The sequence below is a fragment of the Myotis daubentonii genome, chromosome 9, assembly GCF_963259705.1.
Source record: "Myotis daubentonii chromosome 9, mMyoDau2.1, whole genome shotgun sequence".
NCBI lineage: Eukaryota > Metazoa > Chordata > Mammalia > Chiroptera > Vespertilionidae > Myotis > Myotis daubentonii.
This window is the reverse complement of record NC_081848.1, coordinates 78280335-78302110: the sequence shown is the minus strand read 5'-3', so window position 1 is coordinate 78302110 and position 21776 is coordinate 78280335. Positions and strand designations below refer to the sequence as shown.

Below are 21776 nucleotides of genomic sequence, written 5' to 3'. Positions count from 1 at the left end.
CGCCTCGGACTCGCCCCCACCTCGCCGGGACCTCGCCCGGACCTCGCCCGGGACTCGCCGCCTAGCGTCCCAGCTCCCCAGAGCGCTTGCGGCGGCTGGGCGCGCGGAGGAGGGGGCGGCGGACGCGGGCGCCGATGATTGGCCAGACCCGCTGATTGGCCGATGGGGGAACCACTCGCAGCCGCAACCTCTGCAGCGGGCTTCGCTCGTTCGGGCTCGGGTCCGCTCGGGTCTGCTCGGCTCGGCTCGTCTGCTCGGCCGCGGACCGACTGACGGGCGTGCGCTGGAGGCGCGGGGCGCGGGGCGCTGGGCGCGGGGCGCGAGGCGCGGGCCTCGGCGGCGGCGGCGGCGGAAGCCTAGTGCCCCCGCCCGCCCGGTCCTCTCGCAAAGGCGGAGGCAGTGCCGCGGGCCGCTGCGGAGCGGGACGCGGGTTCGGAGGCGCGGGGAAGAGCGGGGGCGCGGAGCAAGCGCGGCCCACCGGGCACCGCCAACCCGGCTCAGCAGACGGACGGACAGACGCGGACCGACGCGGCCCCTCCCTGCCGCCGCCGCCCGCCCGCCCGGGGCGCCCACTCGCCGGCGCCAGGCCCGGGAGCGATGACATCGACGGGGAAGGACGGCGGCGGAGCGCAGCACGCGCAGTATGTGGGGCCCTACCGGCTGGAGAAGACGCTGGGCAAGGGGCAGACAGGTGCGTGCGGGCAGGGCCAGGCCTGGGGCTGGAGAACCGGGAGATTCGGGGCCTGGGGGCCGGGGTCAGGAGGGCCTGGGGCCCCGAGGGGGACCGGCAGCGCCGCGAGGAGACTGGGGGGAACCGGGACTGGGGAGGACCGGGTCACCGGGAAGGACTGGGGGCGCCGGGGGATCCGGGAGGACCGGGGGGCGCCGGGAAGGACCAGGGCTCCGGGGCGCACAGGCCCGCCGCGGTCGGGGAGGCCGTGTTGACGGCGCGCCGAGCGGGGCCCAGGAGGGAGGCCGCCCCGAGTGCGGGGCTGCAGGCCTGGCCCAGATCCTGCCAGCGGCCGCGAACAATGGGCGGCCGGACGCCGGGTCCCGCCTCGGAGTTCCGCAGGCCGCGTGGCTGCGGTCGGCCGGGCGCGGCCCAAGGACACGCAGCCCGGACGGGGACGCACCGCGGCCAGCGCCCCTCGGCCCAGGCTGCAGGTGTGCGGCCCCGGCAGCCCCATTGTGCGCCCGAGCGACCAGGCCCATTGTGCCGCGGGAGGAGGGGGCCGAGCGGGCGCCCATCTGCCGTCTGCCGCGGCCGCGCTAATAGGCGTGCCGCCCGAGCAGCTGCGCCCCGGGCCGCGCGCCCCCCGGCCGCGACCCCCAACTCCGGGTGGCGGGCAGGTAGGGAGGCCGCCCGGTGCGGTCTGCGGGCCAGCGGAGCCTCCCTGGCCTGGCCTGGACCTCCCTGCGCGGTGGGAATGGAAGAGTGCTCGCCACTGAAAGGGCTGGACAGCGCCTTTCTCCCCTCCCAGCTTCCGCTCGCAACGTCTGCGACACTGCGCTCCCCAGAGGAGGGAAAAAGGCTGATACCGGGCCCCATCGAGGATCAGGCCGTAGATCCTCCCAGACCTGACCTGACCCGGGCCTGTGGGAGGGAGAAGGGGCTTCCTGGCTGGTTCTGGCTTCCAGGGAGCAGGTTAGGTCCCAGCCAGGCGGCCAGTCCCCTCATCTGGCTGATGTTCAGAGTCGCTTTGTGGGAAGCTGGGCTCAGCCATTTTCTTTCTTCTCCCAGGATGAGCCTCTCCTGGCGCTCAGAGGTCCAATTGGCAGTGATCTCCCTGCCACTCGGACGCCCGTTAGACCTGGGAGAGGCAGGGGAGGAGGGTGAGACAGGGCTGGGCCCACCACCCGTGCAGGGTGGGGGCCTGGGAGGCAGCTGCTCTAGCCGGGTGCTGCAGGCCTTCCCAGAGCCCCCCAGGGTGGCCTGGAGGTGGAGCTGGAAGGTGGTGTTTGGGAGGAAAGTGGGCCAGGTCCGGCTTTCTCTCCAGCGGGCAGTGGTTGTGATGTAAGCAGCGAGCATGGGGCATCTGGGGTGGAGGCTGCCCCTGGTCCAAACCCTGGATAGACAGACCCCTGTGCCAACTGCTGAAGCACCGAGGGGTCCCTGGCAGTTAGGGCAGTGACATTGGGAGTGGTGATGGCATGGCTTGGGTTCGAGGAGGAAGAGGAGAAGGTGGCAGACAACCTGGGCTCCACGGAGTTCAAACTACGCATGTTTCCTGGGAGGAACAGCTGTAGTTGGTGAAATCCGCGGCAGGGGAGGGGCCTGGGGCCGCACAATGTGGGAGGCAGTGAAATAACCTAATTATTGTACCAATAAGATGTTATAAGGAAACATCAGCGTGTAAGTGATGACAGGGATGAATTACACACAGCGCGTGTGCCGGCCTCCGTGGGTAGGCCTGGTCCCCGTACTCTTCATTGAGTTATACCATCACACAGTTAATTATAGGAGGTCTCCACTGTAATTAACAGTAATGAACACAAAGGGTGTGCTGTGTGTGTGCGTGTCAACAACACACCACCATGTGCGGTTTGGAAAAGAGCTCCAGGGTGCACAAAGCCAGCAGCCTCCCCCTTGAGGAAAACCCCCCGCTGGTCTAGTTGAGTGGCCACCCCAGGGGCTCTGTTAGTCCTGTGTCCCCTCTGGCCCCGATGACGGGAGTGCCTGGTTCCCAGGAGGACTGTTGGTGCCCGTCTCTCCGAACCTTCTGTTGAAGGGTCCTCTGGAGTTTGGTGGACATGGGGCCACCTCTTATGTGACTGCCTGGCCTGGCCACTAGGCTTGCCAAATGCCGAGAGAGTTGCGATTTCCCAGGCCCAGCCTTTCGCTCCGGAGGCAAACATCTGACCTTAGCTGGGGGCCAGGAGCCCTTGGCGGGGACTGTGCGTGAGCACCTTCCGCCCAGGCTGGCTCTCCTGTCTCACGGCCACAATCACCTCAGTCCCCTTGTCTTGGCCCAAGTCCAGTAAAGTGGGAGCTGTCGGGTGGTGCGAGCGGCCTGGGGCAGCTGGGCCTCGCAGCCCTTCAGTTCCAAGCCGGGGCCTCTTGGAAGGTGAGCCCGCCGCTTGTCCCCAAAACGCTGCCTTTGGGGCATCAGCTGAGGGTGGGGGACGCTGCCTGGTGTGGAGTGCAGGTGAGGGCAGAGCTGCTGCCCTCTGCCCTCCGCACGCTGCTCTGGTGGCCGGCAGGGTCCAGTCTGTCCTGTAGTGTGTTTGCGGTGGTGGGTGCTGCCGTCTGGCTTGTGCAGCGTCGGCTCAGCAAGGGGCTCTGTCACTCATGTTGGGGTTGGGCTGTGGTCGTGGGGTCACCTCCCTTCTGCCCCATCTCCCCTGCACAGCTGTCCTCGGTGGCCTGGTGTGGCCTCTGCAGGCAGCCCCATGTAAGCTCCACTGGCCATTGTGGTTTCTGGTGGTGAGATGGGCGTCAGGGCCTGATGGGGCAGGCGTCGCTGTGCTGGGCGGAATCCACTGCCAAGGCTCTGCTTGGCCTCTCCCACATCCGGAAAAGGCTTCTTCAGCTGGGGCAGGGGATGGGAGCACCCCCAGGCACGACCAGATCTAGGAGGGCGTGTCACTTAGGCCGTGAGGCCACCATCCCTATAATCCCAAGAAGTGGAGGAGGGCGCGGTCCTGCCCAAACCAGAGTGTAGCAAGCCTGGTGGGCTCAGCTCCCGTAGGGTGGGTGTAAGCCCGGAGGACTCCTGGGAGGAGGTGGTAGACCCCTGAGAGGAGGGTGGACAGCAGGCTCTGCGAGCTGGGGTCCACAGTAAATTGTGCAGCCTACCCTTGGAAACCTTCCAGAGGGCAGGAGGTGAGAGAGGGGGCTGAGCAGGGCTCAGGGATCACTGGAGCTAAAGAGAAGAGATGGGAGTGAGGAGGCCTCCCTGTTGCTCACCTGGCTGGGCTCTCAAGCCGGTGGGTGGGCCTGGGGGAAGAGCCTAGGCTGCCAGGTCCCGCTCCAGGTTCTCAGGAGACCTTTAGGAGAATCAATGTTGGGGTGCTGGTGGCAGGCAGGCTGGAGAGGAATCCTGGGGTAGAGGGAGCCAGTAAAGATGGAACAGGTGACCTGGGGGAGAGACAGGTGAGAGTGAGAGTCTGGCCAACCCTGGGCTGACCAAGGCCAGGAGCTGGATGGGAAGGCAGAGGCAGCAGAGGGAGGGGAGGTATCCGGGTGGGGTTGAGGCAGGGTCTGGCTGGGGTCCTTCGGGAGGTGCCATGGGGGTGCTGAGGCCAGGAGAAGGAGCTGGCCTTCCTGCGTGGACTGGACTTGGGTATGGGGCAAACGTGGACAGAGCAGGATGCGTGGGCCCGTGAACGCTGACCGAGTGTGGACTGCCTGTGGTGTCTGACGGTCACTGCCATGGGCAGGTCACGCTGGTCCTTGCTGTGAGCCCGGAGCCTGCTCCTCTGTGCATCAGGCCGGCCCTCGGTCTGTCCAACCACTTTATAAGCCAGGAAACCAGCTCCGACGCAGCACTTCGGTCAAGGACAGCAGCTCCTTGGGGACGGAAGGAAGGCACAGTCTGCTCACTGCACGGGCCTGAAAGTCCAAGGAAGCAGGACCCTCTTCCCAAATCGCTGTGGGCAGTGCTCCGGGCGGGGGTGGGGGGTGGGGAAAGGCCTGTGTGCTCTCGGCACCCCATCAGTGACTGAGTGGACGACACAGCTCCAGCCCTCCTCCCATGGTGCAGGCTCTCTGCCAGGAACCCTCTGCTGGGGGCAGGGGGCAGCTCTGGGTGGGCTGTCCCTGTCAATCTCGGGGTGATGGGCTCATGCCTCGAAGGATGGGCCGTTTCCTGCAGGCAGGGTCTGGTGTCGGCAGAGCCCTAGGTCGCCGTTCCCAGAGTGGCCCCTGCCCACGTGGCCTGCGGTGGCTCAGAGCATCTGGGAGTTGTCACAGGTCCCCCCTGGCTCACCACTGGCTGTAGGGGACAGGCTCTGCAGGGACCTGTATACCAGGAAGGGCCTGCCAGGCAGAGGGCACAGCCCCGGGCAGAGGTGAGAACTGCTCTTTGCAGAACCAGGTGCTGCCTAGGTGTAGCTTTAGCTGTGGGTTCCCCGCAGGAATCACTGAGGACTAGCATTTTCCCCGCCCGGCCCCGGGCTCCCTGCATGACACAGGCAGAACCTAGAAGCCTTCTGAGGTCACCTGTGCTCAGCCTCTGCCCTGACAGGTGCCCTGGGCGCAGAGCTGTCTAGAGCACCGTCCAGAGCGGCTGCCCCCGACCGCGCATGCACAGGCAGCGCCAGGCCTGGCCCTCACTCTCCACATGAAGCCTGCCGACCCCGGCCCCAGCCCCAGCCCGGAGGTTCTAACCAAGGGCCATCTGTTCCCAGCAGATTCCGGGGCTCCAGGTGTGAATGCTGCTGGGCAGGCAGCCACCGTGACTGTGCTGGCGCGGAGGGCACACGGGCCTGGGGCCTGAGAAGGTCCAGGTCCCACCCGACCGTGCTGGTAGCTGATGGCTTTGGCCCAGCATAAGTGGCTTGTGTGGACTGGGGCCTCCAGGACTGGCTCCCGGTGCTCCCCCACCAGCAGGACCCTCCCTGACTAGTGGGGCATGTGAGGGCCGTGTCGCAGGACACCGGGCTCTCCTGCCGCCCACACCAGTGTCTCCCCTGCCCTGTCCTGGGCCGGTTCCTGGTCATGAGCCCAAGCGCATGCACCTTCCCTGCTGGGCGCACCTTTCTCTGGTTGTTTCTGCTCCTGTTTGCCACCCTCAGTGTTTGTCTGTGGGGTGACCCCTGGGCCACAAAATGTAAGAGGAGGGGGAGGAAGGGAGGAGCAGGGAGGAGAGGAAGGAGGAGAAGGAGGAGGCAGGTGTGGGCCAGGTCACAGCACCGTCGGCATCCTCCCTGCCTGTGTGGCAGCCCACTCGGCAAGTGTACCTGGAGCAGACAGACAGGCCCTCTCAGGTCAGAGGCCGGATGCTGAGGGCAGCTCGGGTTGGCTGTGCTGCCCACATCTGAGGACAGTGGGAGGGTCTATGGCCAGTGCTCACAAGGAGCAGTTAGGGCACCTTCTAGGTTGCATGGTGCGCTGGTTTGGAGAGCATCTGTGCCTTCAACGCCACTGGACACAGAGCTGGCTTCTCTGAGGCCTTGAGAGGGTCAGGCTGCTCTGAAGTCAGCACCTCAGCTGGTGGCGGCACCAAGAGGAGGTGGCCGACCACTGTGTGCACCCCTGTGGGGCTGGACCTGGAGCTCCCAGGGCCCTCTGCCTGCCCCCATCTGAGGTGGACTGTCCCCGCAGCCTGGGGCTCCTTGAAGGGGGGACGCTGCACTTCCTAGGGCCTGTGGCCACACAGGGAGTGAGGGGAGTGGAGGTGCCTGTGGCCCCGGATGCTCCTCCAACCACTTGGCCAGGGCCCAGGTCCCCCGTGGCCATCGTGGAGCCCACTGGGCATTTCTGTGTCCTGGTCCTGGAGGCACAGTGTGGGGACTGCCTGCCGGGCTCTGCACTCAGGGGCCGAGGGGTCTTGAGCCTCAGGCCCACAGCTGTGTGGCCGGGTGTCCTGCAGCTTCTGTGAGGCTCTGATGGCTGGGAACCATGTGGGCACCTCCATTGTGCCTGGGGTCCGGCAGGGGACAGGAGCTGGCATCTGTCAGGGCCCATCTGGATCTTGGGGGAAGGGTGAGACCCCTGGCTCCTCTAGGTGGGGGGGGGGGGGGTCCCTGGTGTTGCTCAGGCCTCTGCAGGAAATCCTCTTGCATGTGGGAGATCTGCTGACCCTCCCTGGTGCCAGGCCTGGTCAGCCCCACTGTTACCTGCATGTGGCTGATGTGTCCCAGCACCGGGTGGCAGGTCCAGGGTGGCCTCCGTGAGCCGGGCCCGAAGTCCTGGTCCTGGCCAGGGATGGCCGAGCTGCCCGAGGCCTTGTTCCAGGGGTGCCGGCTGGCCAGCTGCCTCGGCCTCAGGACAAGATGGAGGCTGGGCTGGGCTGGGGCTGGGGACAAAGCCGGGATTGTGTGGGCCGGGCCCTGAGAGGCGGCCCAGGCCTTGTTCTGCAGCCTCTGAAGGGCCAGTGTTCTGAGCCGGCAGCTGGGAGCCCCCCACCCTGTTGGAGTGGCTCAAGAGAAGGGCCCCTTTCTTCCCGGGTTTTTCCCCCGAGTGTGCGTTTCATCCCTGGGAGCCCGGGAGGCCGCGGCTGGTCCTCAGTTTCCTCCCTGTGCCTGGGGAGGACAGCGCCCTTGGGTGGACTGCCAGGGTCATGCAGGCCGATGCGTACAGACCCCCGCACATGTCCTGGGGACATGCATCCTGGCTGGGTTCTGGCCTCCGAGGACAGAGGTGCTTCCCCAGGGTGCTGCCGGGTCCTCGTCTGCACAGGGACCCCGGGCTGGCTGCCCCCGACTGGATCTTGTGCCGGCCTTGACTGCGGACCTGGCCAGGGGTGAATGGAGGATTCTGGGCCTGTGGTTCTGGGCTGTGAGCTGGGGCGAGGGAGGGCCCTGGAGCAGGGGCCCATGGCCTGCGTAGTGATGGGGCACCCAGGGCCCCTTGTACCATTGTCGCCCACTCTGGGTTCAGGCTGGGTGGGAGAGTCCCGAGGGCAGGGCTGGCCTTCCTGGCCCCCAGGCAGAGGTGGGAGGCGGCCTGAATGGCTTGCGTGGCCTGAGTGACGTGGCTGGAGCCTGGAGACACGTCAGGCTGCCTCTTCATCTCAGTGCCGTGGGCGTTTGTGGGGGCAGCAAGGCTGCCCGGCAAGGAATGTGGCATCTGTGAGGGGTGGTTTGGCCCATGGCCCTGGGTAACTCCAGAACCACTGGGCAGCCACTGGCTTGGGCCAAGCCCTGGGATGGGAGGTCCCTGTGTGCTGGGGTGGCTGTCTGGAAGCCTGAGGGTCTCTCCTCCCGACGGCTTCAGCGTGGAGCATGGGCCACAAGGCCGGACTAGATGACGCTGGGACGCTGCCTGGGCTGCCTGGTTGGAGGCCCGCCTGGGCCCCGGCTGGCTGTTTCCCTGGGCAGGAGACCTCTCCTGGGCCGAGCTGAGACAGGAAAGGCACTGGCCAGAGGTGGCCGCAGGGTGGGGCGGGGTGGGGTGGGGCAGGGCAGGGTTGGGTAAGTCGTTCTATCCGAGACTAGTCCATCGGCAGTCGGCCCAGTGTGTCCAGCTTCCTTGGGAGTGACTGCCCCAAGCTGGTGCCAGGTGGGCAAGACCAGTTGAAGCCCCTTCCTGGGTTGGGAGTCACAGGCTTTGCTGGCCCCACCCCCGCTTGTCTGGCAGAAGCCTGGGTGGCACTTGGTGGGTGCCTGTGGGAGCTCAGGGAGCCCCAGGGCGAGAGTATGGCCTGAGGCCTGTGTGAGGGGCAGGCCCCTGCTCTTCAGGGTGCGAGAGGAGCCGAGTCCCGGTGGGCGAGGGGCTCCTCTGCCTCTTCCTCTGCAGCCCCTGGGCCAGCCCCACGTAGTCCGGAGGGAGCTGGATAGGCCGTCCCATCCCAGGCCCAGTCTGACCGCCCCCCCAGGAGTCAGCCCGAAAGTACAGAGCGGTGTGACTGTGGGGTCCCTGGGGCAGCCCGTTGCAGAGTCCCTGAGGCAGGGGTTCCGTGAGGAGCCGACTCCACTGTCGATGGTCACATGTCTCCATGCTTCCGTTTCCCCATCCAGCTCAGGCACGATGGTGGGTGAGGCTGAGCTGGGGATCTGAGTCACCCTCGGGTCTCAGGTGGGCCACGGGGCCTGGAATGCCCCCCGCCTCCCCCCCAGTCAGGGTTGCTGCAGGGAGAACCAGGTGAGTGGTGTGTGCTCATCCCCTCAGTGCAGGGTTTATTTACATGGAGCTCACTTCTGGGATGGGCGGGGATTGTGGCAAAGCCGGGCCAGGCCAGCTGTGCCTGCTGAGGGGCCCAGTCCCAAGGCCTCAGACAGATGGCGGCCCCTCCCCGAAGGCACTGGGCGGGTGAGGGGCTCCCTGCCTCTTCCTTTGCCACAGGGTGCCACACTGCCCTGGGACGTGGCCCTGCTCTGCCCGTGTCCCTACCCGGCTGACCCCTCTCACTGCATCTGGCCTGCAGCTTCCTTTGTCCTGGGGCCCTTTGGGGGTGGGGACCCTGGTTTCTGGCACCCCAGTCAGGCTGTCCTGGGCCCAGCGTCTCCTTTCCTCGCATGCAGGTATTTTCAGACACAGAGAGAGGAGGGCCCTGGTCCCGTGTGCCCACCCAGCCCCAGGACATGCGGCCGGTTCCCCTTCACGCCCCCCCGCCCCCCGCCCATAACCTCAGGTATGTTTAACTGTAAATATTTTGGTGCCTGCGTCTAAGAGAAACTTAAAAAGCACAGCACCATCATCGTTGCCCCGAGACTTGAACACGATTTCCAAACCCACAGAAGTCCCCCCAGATGGGGGGTTTCCACTCTACCTGGCGGTTTTGGGGGCCTGCCGCCCCTGGAGGACCGCGGGGACTGGGCCCTGGGCCCTCACCAGGGCGTCCGCGGCACGGGTCAGGTGGGCCTGAGGATCTGCTGTGTCCCTGGAGATGCTGATGCTGGCAGGACCCCAGGTGGAAAGAACTGTGCCCTGTCCCACTCCTTACTCCTGACCTCTGACCCCTGACCCCTGGGGTGCTTGGTACATCTGACCTTCCTTACTTTGCAGTGGTCCTCGGCTCCACGCACAGCCTCTCCCTGGACATGGTGGCCCTTTCACCAAGTGCCAGTTCTCATGCTCACTGCCACCTGGGGCCCTGCAGAAAGGCAGGGACAGAGCGTGAGATGGTCAAGCGCAGGCGGGTGGTCTCGGCCCTGCCCACCCCTGGGCCACGCTACCCGAGGTGTCTCATGTTGGGTTTCATGCCCGGCATGTGCTGCTTTCCTGCGGCCGGGGCTCGGGCTAAGTGGGAAGATGCTCCCCCTGCCCCACCGCGTGTGCATTTCACGGTGAGCTCTCTGGCTAGGACTGTGCTAACCTGCAAGCCCACCACCTCCATGTACATGGTGGCTGCCAGGGGGCAGCAACCCGGAGCAGTGTCCCTGGAGCATGGCTTGACACCGAGGGGGCTGTCCGGAGCGGGAGCTGGGGCCCAGGCAGCCTGGGACCCCTGCTCTCTCTGCCGGGAGTGCCCCTCTCTGATCCGCACTGGCAGCCTGCAGCCTCCTGCCCTCCCGGTCTCCAGGGAGAGCAGTGCAGGCCCAAGGGCGGTGGCCTCTACCTCCTGGGAGGCATGTGGGGATGCGGCTGGGGCAGCTCCTCTCTGAAGCCTTCAGGATTGGGGAAGAACCTGTCACCTCTCCTGGGCAGGCCTGGGCCTTGGGCGGGGAGCTGTCCAGCACGGCTGTGCTGAAGTCTGGGGCTCCCGCTCCCGCGAGGGAGGCTGTGTGAACAGTGGTGCTCAGACCTCCCAGCAGCTGGGCAGACCTGTGGCAAGTCCCCGCACCTGTCTCCCGCCGTGGATTTGGTTCTGTGCTGAGGAGGGGTGGGAGGTGGAAGCCACCTGGTGGTGGCCCAAGTCCCCCCAACCCCGCTGGTGTGCTCCAACGGGAGACCTTGGCCCCATAAGAGAAGCTAATGGCCAGTTCTCCGGGGGCTGCCACTGACTTGCTGGGAGTGAGGGGAGGGCCAGGGCCTGAGGTGTGGGTGCCATGTGGCACAGAGTAACCCAGGAGGCCTTGACCACTGGGCCTGTGCTCTGCACCCTGGGGTCTCCCTGGGGAGGGGCAGGCACACCATGGGGCCAGGTCCCCCGGCTCACTCCTGAGACCCTTGTTATGGGATCTTGATGCTTGAAGTGGGAGAAATGCAGGTGTTTGTGCAGAACATGGGAATGTCCCTGGATGGCCTTGGGGAGGCCGAAGGGACCACCAGCTGTGGGCCAGGCTTTGGGGCACTGGACGCAGGGAGCCAACCTCACCCAACCCTCCCACCTCCAAATCACCATCCTGGGCTAAGTGCTGGGCTGGGGGAGGGAGGGTTTCCTGTTGGGGAGGGTGTGAGGACACCATTGAGGGTTTTGGTGCTGGCTTCTCTCTGAGGCGGAAGCTTATCTCAGATAGGAGGCTTGCTGACTCAAAGCCCCAAATCCCAAAGGGTGGTGCAGATAGGGCCCCTCCAGCGATGCCGGGGGCAGCAGGGGTGTCTGCATGGATGAGGGCTGTGGGCCCCAGGGCATAAGTGCCTTCAGCTTGGTGGGGCTGCAGGGGTGCCCTGGAGGGTGTCCCCCTGCCTTGGGGATGGGCCCATGTCTGCGCCACCCTTCCTGATGCCTCCTGTGGGGTGCTTCCTTTGGGGTCAGCCAGCCCTGGGACTCTGACCTCAGGGCCCTGTGTCGTGCCACCTCCTTTGCAGTGCACATGCTGAGCCCCTGCCCTGGTGACTGAGAGGGGGACATGGGCCCAGATGGGTCAATCGGAGACAGTAGTAGTTGTCCCACACCCAGAGACCAGGAAGGTGGCTGGTCCGCACCCCACCCCATGCCACCCCTGGTCCATGGGTCACTGTGGGTGATGCTGGTACTGCCCCCATTGGGAGCCAGGTTGGGGGGGCAGATGGCCAGCAAGGGAGTCAGACTGAAGCCAGGACCTGGGGACCCAGCCTGACACTCAGTCCTGTGGGTCCGAGAGATGCTCTGGGCCTGGCGGGGGCTAAGGGGCCTGGGCCCTGACCTCACAGTCTTACTCCCTGCCCCTCCCTCCAGGGCCCACAGCATCCCGAGTCACCAAAGTCAGGTGGCCTGCTGGGCCCAGGTGGCTCACGTTGGGTTCTGTGCTGACTCAGGCCTGCTCAGCAGCCCTGTCTCTCTTGGTGCTGGGGGAGGGACACCTCTGGGAAGCTGGCTGAGCTCTGTGGGGACAGTCCTTACCTGGGCTGAGAGACCAAGGAGCAGCCAGGCCAGGCCGGGTCTGGGGCTCCGGCTGCCGCCCATGCCCACTGCAGGAGCCCCTCGGGAAGGAGAGGCACGGGGCCGGTCTGACCAGTGGCAGGACTACAGGGTGCAGGTCTCTCTGCTGAGGGCTGTCTTCGGCGACTGTGTGACTGGCCCCTCAGCAGGCTGTAGGGGTCCAGTGGGCAGCCATGTCCCCACGCACTGCCCTGGGGCCCCTGATCCATTGCTGGGCCTCAGGGGTTCACCACTGGAGCTGTACTGACCCCCATGTGGGCACCTCATCTCTTGGATGCCACGTGGCTTCTCCCCTAGAGGGGCCTGCAGCCCCAGAAATGGGTGGGGCCGCCAGCTCTGGGCTGCGGAGCAGGTGTGGGCTGAGCGCTGGGGGAGCAAGGCGCCGGGGCCTCCCCAGGCCCTGCTCAGAGCCCGGCAGGTGGCAGCCAATCCTGTCATGGGGCGAGCAGAGCAGAGCGGGGGTCCTTGAGCTGCAGGATTCTCTGGCATGTGTGGCCTCAGGACAAGTGGCCTCTGGTGGCATTTGGGCTCAGGACTTCATAAAGCGGCCTGTGCCCACGGGTGCTGTGGGTTGTGGGGCTCGGGGTCCAGGGCCAGAAGGTCAAGAGGTCAGGGCAGAGGCCCTGGGGCACAGAGCAGAGACCTCTGGGCAGGGAGCCGCAGCCGGAGGTTGTGTGTGGGTGTGTAGCTGGCATATGGGGGGAAGGGCTGCTCCTTGTAATGTTGGTCCCACCTCCCTGCCCCCTGACTGCCAGCCCCAAAGAGGGAAAAAGTTGGCAGAGGCGGCAGGCCCACCCTGGCTCCGTGACCAGGGACAACTCCAGGCAGGCGGGCCTCCTGGGGACAGCGAGAGGACTGGTGTGGGCAGGCGGGTGCCTCTCTCCTCTGCCTCTGTCCTTTGAACAAGCTGCCCACTGCCCGCTAAGCAGATTCTATTATTACCCCAGCTGGAGATTACGTCGCAGGTGCCCTTCCGGGCATGGCCGGCTCTCCTGGCTCAGGGCCGGTGTCTGCCTGGCTGTCTGGGGAGCAGATCCAGCTGAGGGGCCCAAAGGGGTCGGGTTCACCCCCAGAGAGCAGCCCTGGGTTTCGGTGCCTCAACCGAGCTCTGCCCTGGGCTCTAGGACCAGCCTGGGCCAGACAGGGAATGCCCGGCACACTGCCCATTCAGCCCAGGCCTCGGTGTCCAGCTCATGCCAGCGCCGCTGGGTTCCCTGAGCCCCGCACCCCCCCGGCCCCGCTCCCCAGGTCAGGTGCTCCCCACATGCAGCTCCGGAAGCTGTGGTCGGGATGCCTGTGCCGTGGCTCAGAGGAGGAAATCGAGGCCCAGGGCCCACCCCTTCCTCTGGGCAGAGCTGCCCAGGGCACCCCGAGGGCTGTTCTCCGGGAAGGAGCTAGGGAGAGGCTGTGGCAATGTCCCCAACTCCCCCACCGACGCGCAGGGGTGGGCCAGGAGGGGGTACCTGAGACCATCCTAGTATTGGGGAAACCAAGTTAGCAGAGAGTCTATTAAATGTGGACTGGGGTTTTATTTCAGCTAAACCCAAATCTGACAGTGCCGGGTGGCCCTCAGCCCCGCCCCTGCAGAGAAACCCCAAGGGGGAGACAGGAGGTGTCGGCACAGACCAGAAAGGCTGCCTGCTCTGCAGCCATCCCCCCTCCATCCCTTCCCTGGCCCCCCTGCTGGCCCTCCCGGGTGTCCGGGTGATGAGGCTGCTAGGGAGGCAGCGGTGGGCTGTGCCTTCTCTGCTTGACCACAGCGGGCCGGCCGACGAGGGGGCCTGTGTTCTGTGTTGGGGTGGGGCGCACGCAGTGTGCCGGTAGGAGCTTAAGGATGGCAGGGATGGAGGGTGTCTGACCTCTGGGGTCTGGTGACCCGCAGCTCCTGCTCCCTGGGGCAGAGGCTGCTGGGAGTCCCGGAGGCTTCTGGGAAGTGTCTCTACACCTGGCTTAGACTGGGAGTGGCCTGGCCTGGCTCCCTGCCTGAGGGTCCTCCCGCGCTCAGCAAGCCTGTGTGGAGTTGGTTGGGGTTGCCGCTGCCAACCTAAGAGGTGTCTGTGTTGGTGTGTGTCTGTCTGGGTCATGACAGGCAGAGACTCCCTCGGCTTCCCAGGGTAGGTCCCGACCTCATCATCACGGCAGCCCCATCACCGTCCCACCATCCCTGGGCCTGGTGGGGTCAGAGCTCTGCTGGGCAGGCTGGGCCTGGACCACAGGCTGTCCACCTCTGCCGGGGGACTCCTGCACTCACCAGCCAGGCCCTGGGTCACTGACACTGAGTCACTCCTGCTGCCCACCACGGATCTGTCCCTCCACGACTCACCCCACCTACACGCCCACACGTCCCTGGGGGCTGGCCAGCTGCTAGCCAGGGCACTGCCGCTAGTCATGCCTCCCACGGCCATCACACCACGGCCTTCACGCTGCAGCTGTGAGTCCCCTGGGACAGGACCCTCAGCCTTCCCTTCAGAGCAGCCCCTGAGCCGGCCCTCTGCTGCCTGCTCCCCACTGGCCTCCGACCCCTCCTTTCCCTGGGCCCTCAGGCCTGCCGCCCACCTTCCTGTCCCAGCCTGCAGGGCTGGCTGGCCACCCAGCATCCACCCCCAGACCTGAGGCTTCTGAAACTAGGACACCAGCTTAAAAAGAACACAATTTACCAGATGGGATTACGGAATAGTTACTAAGTTCAATCAGGATAGCTCATTGGTCTAATTTTACAGTATTGAATTGAAAAGCCGGTTAATAAAAATCGAATGTGGTCATGTGCCCCGAGGGACTCGAAAGATGTGGCCTGGAGGAGGGACATTCTGGGCGGGATGGCTGAGAGGGGGCACCCAGGAGCCAGGCAGCCGTTTGTCATGGCTTTGCCCAGTGCCCCCTGAAACTGTGGGGCTCACAGCCCTTGTGCCCAGATAAGGTGGTTGGGTCCCCATGGGCACCCGCCCATACCTGAGCGTGGCTGGCAGGGTTGTGACCTGGCTGGGTGGAGGGGGTGCCCTGATGCGGGTGCTCTCCCTCCACCTCCCGCCTCCCTCTCTCCAGCACACCCCACCCCAGCCCTCAGGTTGCCTGACCAGCACTGGGGCTTGTGCCCTTAGGATGTGGTGCTGAGCATAGAGTAGGAAGGCGCCCTTCCCCTCCTGGTCACTAGCTGGGTGGGTGGGCTTCCCATGGCTGAGGGAGGTGCAGGTGGGTCCTGCTGTGTCTGGGGGAGCTTCTGTCTGGAGGTAGGGACACCATGGGGACCACAGCAGAGGGGAGCAGGGTGAGTGCAGTGGGTGGGCCTGTTTGGGGGCTCCTGGTTCTGGGGGAGTAGGTGCTGGTTTGGGAGGAAACCAGGTGGGGTGCTGAGGGAGGAAAAAAGGGTACCCTGTTGCATCATACACCCCCTGGGTCTGCTGCTGCCTCTACCGTCGCCATGGCAACCAAGGAGCTGCTAAGGCTGGGCATCCTACTCTGCTGAGGAAAGGGAATCCCCTCCCCCTCCCCACCAGTGCTCACCCTCAACACCTGAGGGTGGGGGATCTGCGTGGCCTCTTGCCAGGACTTCCTTCCCCCTTCTCCCCTTCCCCCCTGTTCTGTCCATGCAGCCCGGTGTGGCCGTGGGAGGAGGCCCCAAGCCTACTCCTTCTGCAGCCCTGCAGCCCCACCGCGTGGGACTGAGTCCAGCGTCCATACATCCCTGTGGGCTGGGCCCAGGACTGCAGCCCTTGGAAGGAACTGATTGGATGTGGCTTCATAGGGACTTCACGCCACAGCCCCAGGCTCCAGCCCCATCTCCCGGATCCACAGGGGGAGGTGGCCCTGGACAGTGGGCATGAGGAGAGGCAGGCTGGTGCCTCCTGCTTCTGTGGCCCCATTTCTACCCCGAGCCCCACCTACCTCCCACTCCCAGGCCCTGCACCTGAGCCTGGAGGGCCGGCCCTGCTGGTGACCGTCCTTAAACTCTGCAGGTTGAGTCCTCGCCGGCCAGGCCCTCAGAGGCCTGCCCTGTGCGGGTGACCACTGAACTCTGGTGTGTGCTGGGCACTTGCGTCTCTTAGAGAAGCCCGGCTCCTCCTCGCTCCTCTGAGGACAGTCGAGGTGGGCAAGTCAGAGCTTCCATAACTATTCCCCCATCACCCGCCTGTCACTCAGGCCGCTCTGAGTCACCGCTGCAGCTGCCACGCGCTGGGTGGTGATGCGTCTGGGTGACAGTCCAGAGAAGGCAGACTGGATAGTGACAGTGAGCAGAGGTGGTGAAGAGGTGAGAAAGGGGTACTAGCACCCCTGGGCTGGAGGAGGGACCGCTGTCCTGATCACCTGCCGGTTTCAGGGTGTGCGCCCAGGTAGAAACCGGCGACGCTCTGTGGAACCTGGGTGTCAGTGACACCTCCCCGAGTGTGGAAAAGCAGCTGGGGTGGGGGCTGCTGGAGAAGCAGGTTTCAGGGAGCAAGCCAGGAGCAAAACACAAAAGGAAAAAGAGAAACCACAAGTTCAGGCCTGTTGCCGGCTGTGGACGGTCACCGCCAGGCCAGTGGCTGTACCGCTCTGGCCGGAGGCCTCACAGCCAAGGGGCACCTATGTGGGCCTCATGGAGGTGTGAGAGCTGCACTGTGACGGTGGCGATGTGCTCAGCTGCTGACGCGGCTGATGCTGTGCATGTTGGTCACCTGGGACCTCGGGGCCGTAGCCGCCCCTGACTGCAGAGCGTGTGGTGGCTCCTACGCTCCCAGCCTCCTTCGTCCTTCGGGAGTTCATCTGGGGCAGCAGGTGCAGGTGAGGCCACCTGCTGGGCACTGCTCTTTAGTAGCCAGGACTGTGCCTCTCCCCTGGATCTGGCCTCGGGGTGGCAGGGTGGTTGGCTGGCCCCGGGGCCGCTCCTTGGTGGGTGCACAGCAGGGGAGGCGGGTCAGGGACCAGATGGGCCATCAGCCATTCCCCAGTGCAAGACAGGTCCTGCCGGGGGCAGGGTTGGCGCTGAAGCCGGGCCAGAGGAGGGGCTTTGGAGGCTGGAGTCATGGGAGGCTTTGCCTCGCCTTCTGTGCAGGACGCAGCTGTTGGTGGGGCTGCAGCCAGGCCCTTCGCTCGGGCCCGGGGGCTCCTGGACTAGTGGGGGCTGCACCAGCCTGCTCTGAGCCCACAGCCCAGCTGATGGAACAGGAAAGAAGGGGGTGGGGAGAGCTCTGAGTGCTGCCTGCCTTTTCTGCTCCGTTGCCATGGCAACAGATGGCGGTTTGGCAGGAGAGAGGAGGGGGAGGGCTTTGTATGAGGCAGCCCTGGGTTTAGAGACCAGCTGGGGATCCTTCAGGGATAGGGGTGTGGGGGAGCTGGCCGCCAGGCTGAGAAGGCTCCTCCTTTGGGGCCCTCAGAGCAGCCCCCATTCCCCTGCAGGGCAGGTTTTAGATGCAAACCCATCTGAGCTGTCACAATGGCCAACTGGCCCACTCTCGCCCACCCCTCCCTCTCCTCCTTGCTCCTGGGCCAGAGGGCTGGGAAAGAGGCTGTGGTCCCCACCTGGACACCCCTCGAGCCTGGGTCAGTGGGCAGAGTGGGGGCTGCAACTGGGCAGTGGGTGTGGCTCTGCCCCCCTCCCTGCCCTGGAGTTGGGGGGAAGGCATGGCTGCGGCACAGCAGTCTCACCTCACCCCTGTGAGGCCAGACTGCAGGGGCACCACCACTGGCACTGGCACTGGCACTGCCCTGGAAGATCATGTCCCAGCCGGTGGGAGGGGTGAGGCTCAGCCTGCACCCCAACTCTGGCTCCCACTGCACCACCCCTCCTCCAGGCCAGGCTGGCTCTTCCTGCAGAGGCAGCTTCCCCCCACGCTCTGCCCGTTATCCCTGTGTCTTTATGTGTGTTCACACCTGTGTGAGTGAGTTTATGTGTGTGCATAACTGGGAGTCTGCATGTGTGGAGAATGTGAGTGTGTGAAAGTGTGAGTCTGCGTGTGTGACTGGGTGTGTGAGAGCGTGTGTGTGTGCAGGACTGTGTAAGAGCATGAGTTCGTGTGTGTGTGTGCACAAGTGTGAGAGACATCCTCCCCATTGGAAGGGCCCTGTGCATGTTCACCTGCACCAAGTGAGGCCTAGCTGCGAGGTTCCCAGGTGGGAGTGCTTGCACGTATCTGAGTCCTGGGGCCTGGCACCGTGGGTGTGAAGGCTGCTGGCCACCTGCCGGGCTACTGCAGGGACCGGCTCACCAGTCTGACATCCTGAGTGGGCTGGGGCGGAGCAGGGATAGGTGCTGCCTCCCCTAGCCCAAGGCAGTGCCCAGGGTTTATGCTGCCGTCTCTCCTCCCGCCCCGGCCCACAGGCACCACTGGTCTTGCTGAACTTGGCCCATGTTAGCACCCTGTGCAGCGCTGCCCAGGAGGAGCCTGCGCCACCCGGCCTACTAGGGAGGAGGGGGCACTGCGGCTGGTTTCTCTGTGGCATCCCAGGGCTCAGGCACAGTCAGGTCTGTTCTGGAGTCACTGTGCTGGCCCCAGCTCACAGTGGGGCCCCTGGGGGCCCCTGACTATCATGACACCCTGGCAGTGTCCTCTCCCCTGCAGCCTTCAGCCTGGTGTCTCCCTAAGGCTTCCTTGGGACTCCCAAGGGCAGCCCTGTTTCCCGAGTCTATACTGTGACCCACCACCCACTCTCCTCAGCCCAGGGGACCCCGCTCTGTCCCACCCCCTCTACCTCACCTGCAGGGGTGGGGAGCAGGCAGTCCTCCAGGGTCACTGTCCCAGGACAGGATTGCTCCATCAAGGGCCTGGCTGGTGTGGACAGCCTCACCCCCACCCTGGGGAGGCCTGAGGCTCCTATGGCACCAGGGCAGCAGGAGGCTGGGGATCAGGTGAGGCCTGTGCTCCCCGCCCGTTGCACCCCTCCCCTCACTGCCCCTCCCCCCAGCCGTGCTGACATCTGCCCCCCAACTCAGATGTGGGTCCTGGCCTCCAGCTCCATGATAGAGACCCCCTGGGTCAGGAAAGGCGTGGGGCGTCCAGGGCCTGTAGGCAGGGGCCAGCCTTTCCTGGGGTTTGTATCCCACCATCTGCTGTCCCTAGGTCGGTGCCCTTCTGGGCAGAGCTGGTGGAGGCCAGTGGGGTCCTGACCTGAGCTCGGGGTCAGGGGGACCTGCTGCACCCCTCACTCCACTAGCCCCTCATGCCATCTCTGGAAACACTGGGTTGAGGGGCAGGATAGCTCACCAGTGGCTGTGACCCTCCTGAGAAGGTACAGGGACATCCTGCCCAGTACACTGGCTGCTGGTCCCAGCCATGGCGACAGGCAGGGAGAGGACATGGCCACCTGGAGTGAACTTAGCCAGGGATGCCCAGGCCAAGGGCAGACCCAGCCAGGGGCCCATGCTGCAGGGCAGACGACTGGGGCCACCTTGTTGGCCAGAGGCTCATCTTTGGGGCTTGGGGTGTGAGTGGGGCTGCCCGGGCAACCTGGGGGGACATGAGCCCCAGCCATACTGGAGGGCCCCCTTGGAGACTGGGCCGCTCTCTGGGGGCTGGGTGCCCACCTCACGTACTGGACTCCAGAGAACAGCCATTCATACAACAGAACCGGGAGGTTTTCTCAGGGCTGTCTCCAGGCCCCGCATGCTGCACTTTGTCTCCTGGTCTTGGCGTGAAGATAGGGTTTGGAGAGAGGGGATGCCGACCTAAGCTGCCCCCCCCCCTCAGTAAGTGTCCCATTGTGTTTGGAGCCCCATCATCAGGCCTCTTCAGGGTCCCTGGAGACCATCACCTGCCCCTGCCTGCCTTCTTTCAGAGGTTTCCAGAATGTTTGGAGATCTCATCTTTCCGCTCCAGGCTCCCTCTTTTTTTGCCTCAATAGGAGGCAAACACAAGGGACCTGAGTCTGCCCGGTGGTGGGCATTGGCCCCAGCTCGACTCCTGCCAGAGCCCCCCCACACCTGTCCCGGCCCCTCCCTCCTCCATTACCTGGGCAGCAAGTCCTCTGGGACCTGTCCTCTCCAGCTTCCCTCTCTGAACATGCACCTCATGGCAGCCTGCTAGGGACACACCTCAGGCACCCTCCCCTCCCCGTGGCAGGGGATGCCCCTGTTCCCAGCTGTGTCTGTGTTGGAGCCCACGCCAGCCTCGGGGGGCGGGGGGGGGGAGGTCTGCCCGTTACCGAGCCTGCAGACCTGGGTGCTTGGCGTGTGTTCAGCTGGTGCCCAGCATCTCGCCCCTTCTCAGCAATGACCTTGGGAGCCTGGCCTGAGTCCCACAAGGGTCACAGCCCCCACCCCCACCCTCTGCACACACGGGGTCCTAGAAAGTGAGTTCTTATCCCTGGGGCTCTGACGGTGGTTCCTTTCAGCATCTTCCAACTGGGTGCAGAACCGAGGAGCTTTGGGGGGTGCAGGGCTGGTGTCTTCTGACTTTCAGGGCGGCTGGTTCCAAGCCCCTGAACACTGCCTTTGGCCCGCCCCCCCCCCCCCCAGGTCTCTTCCTGGTGCAATCCCAGGCGGACTGTGGGGAGCAGCGTAGGCTTGCGGATGTGTGTACAGTGGCTCTCACCCAACCTTGCCGGCAGGAGAGGGCATGAGGGCACTCCTGGAGCTGGAGGGGCCGCGTGAGCCCCCACCCGGGACGGGACAGGGAGCCAGGCTTCACAGTCTGGGCGCTGACCGCGGCCACCCTCCCATCCCGGTCCCGGGACTGCAGAGACGGCCAGCTCCACCCCGGAAAGGCCTTGGGTGCTGGAATAGCCCTCCGTTATGTAAGGAGTGCCAGAATCCTCCCCCCCCCCCCAATCCCTTCCTCTCTAGGATCAGGGGCGGGGGCGGGGGGGACTCTGCGGTCCTGTCTGGGGGCTGTGGGTGGGAGGGCAGGGAGCTCAGCAGAGGCAGCCCAGCGGCTGTAACGCGTGTGAAATAGTTCAGGCCTTAATTAATTTAATTTGAGAGGTTCCTTTTCGGAGCGTGAACAGTCGTCTCTTGGGAGACGCACTGCCGCCTTCCCCCTCCGCCTGCCTGGCGCTGGTGGGCGAAGGAAACCGCGGAATCTATATTGAGAGGGCGCCGCCTGGAGGTGCCCAGCCTCCTCTCTGTCCCCTGCTCCCGAGCCCTTCCATGGGCGGGGGGGCTCCTTCCCGACGCCCGGAGGAGCGGCGTGGCTGTGAACCAGGAGCCGGGGTGGGCGGTGGGCAGGGCCTCCCCGAGAGCAGAAATGTGGGTGCACTGGCGAGGACCCGTGGAGAGGCCTGCCGCCGCGAAAAGCTGGGGCAGGGCCCAGAAGCCAGGCGTCCCCCCCACCCCCTGCCCGGGAGGAGGAGAAGGGTTGGGGAGGGGAGGCTGAGAACTGGGGCAGAAGCAGGGGGCGCGGCTGGAAAGGAGCGCGGGGGCGGGGGCGCGGGAGGAGCTCCGCCGGGACCGACTAATGAGGGGGAACGACCGGCGCTTTGATGTCTGCGCAGCCCCCGCCCCGCCGCTGGCAGCCGGAGTCGGCGAGTCCCCTGCGGCATCCGGGGGGGGGGGGGGGGGGAGGGGCGGCCCCGCGGCGGCGCGTGTGTCTGCGGAGCCGGGGCCGAGCGTGCAGCGAAGTGTCTGCTGTGGGACCCGGGGAGCCCGGGTGAGAGTGCTCGCGGAGCCCCGGAACCCAATCTGGCCCTGCTTTTCTCGCTCCCTGGCGCCGGACCCGCCCTCTGCCTGCGTGGAGGGGACTTTGAAGTCCGAGGAGCGCGCGTGGGGCCCGAACCCGGGCTCGGGAGGGGAGAGAGGGAGCAGCTGAGGCTTGGGCTGGGGTGGGGCGGCCCCCAAACCTTCGTTCAGCGCCTGGGCGCCCGGGTCACTGGTCTAGGCTTCCGGCCGCTCGCCTCCAGTCGGAGGGAGAGTGCCTTGGGTGTACAGGTCATGGCCCTGCTACGACCACCAGGGCTAGAAAGGCTCGGGTCTAGGCCTCAAGCCCAGGGAAGAGCTGGGGTGTGGCCGCAGGAGGCGCC

General features: G+C 65.5%; 1 protein-coding gene across 13 annotated transcripts in view; it reads left to right on the top strand.

Moving 5' to 3' along the window:
- Positions 1-248: 248 nt before the first annotated feature.
- BRSK2 (BR serine/threonine kinase 2) overlaps positions 249-21776 on the top strand; it is a 50321-nt gene continuing 28793 nt past the window's right edge. For 9 of the 13 annotated variants that reach the window (XR_009454480.1, XR_009454478.1, XR_009454479.1 and 6 more), the window contains exon 1: positions 250-691. Coding sequence is in view for 10 of the 13 variants with exons in the window: in XM_059709789.1 (XP_059565772.1) it covers positions 598-691 (94 nt within the window). In the remaining 3 variants the exon portion in view is untranslated. Of the gene's footprint in view, positions 692-21776 lie in introns of all 13 variants that reach the window. The other 4 variants (XM_059709781.1, XM_059709780.1, XM_059709779.1 and 1 more) reach the window with 1 other exon arrangement.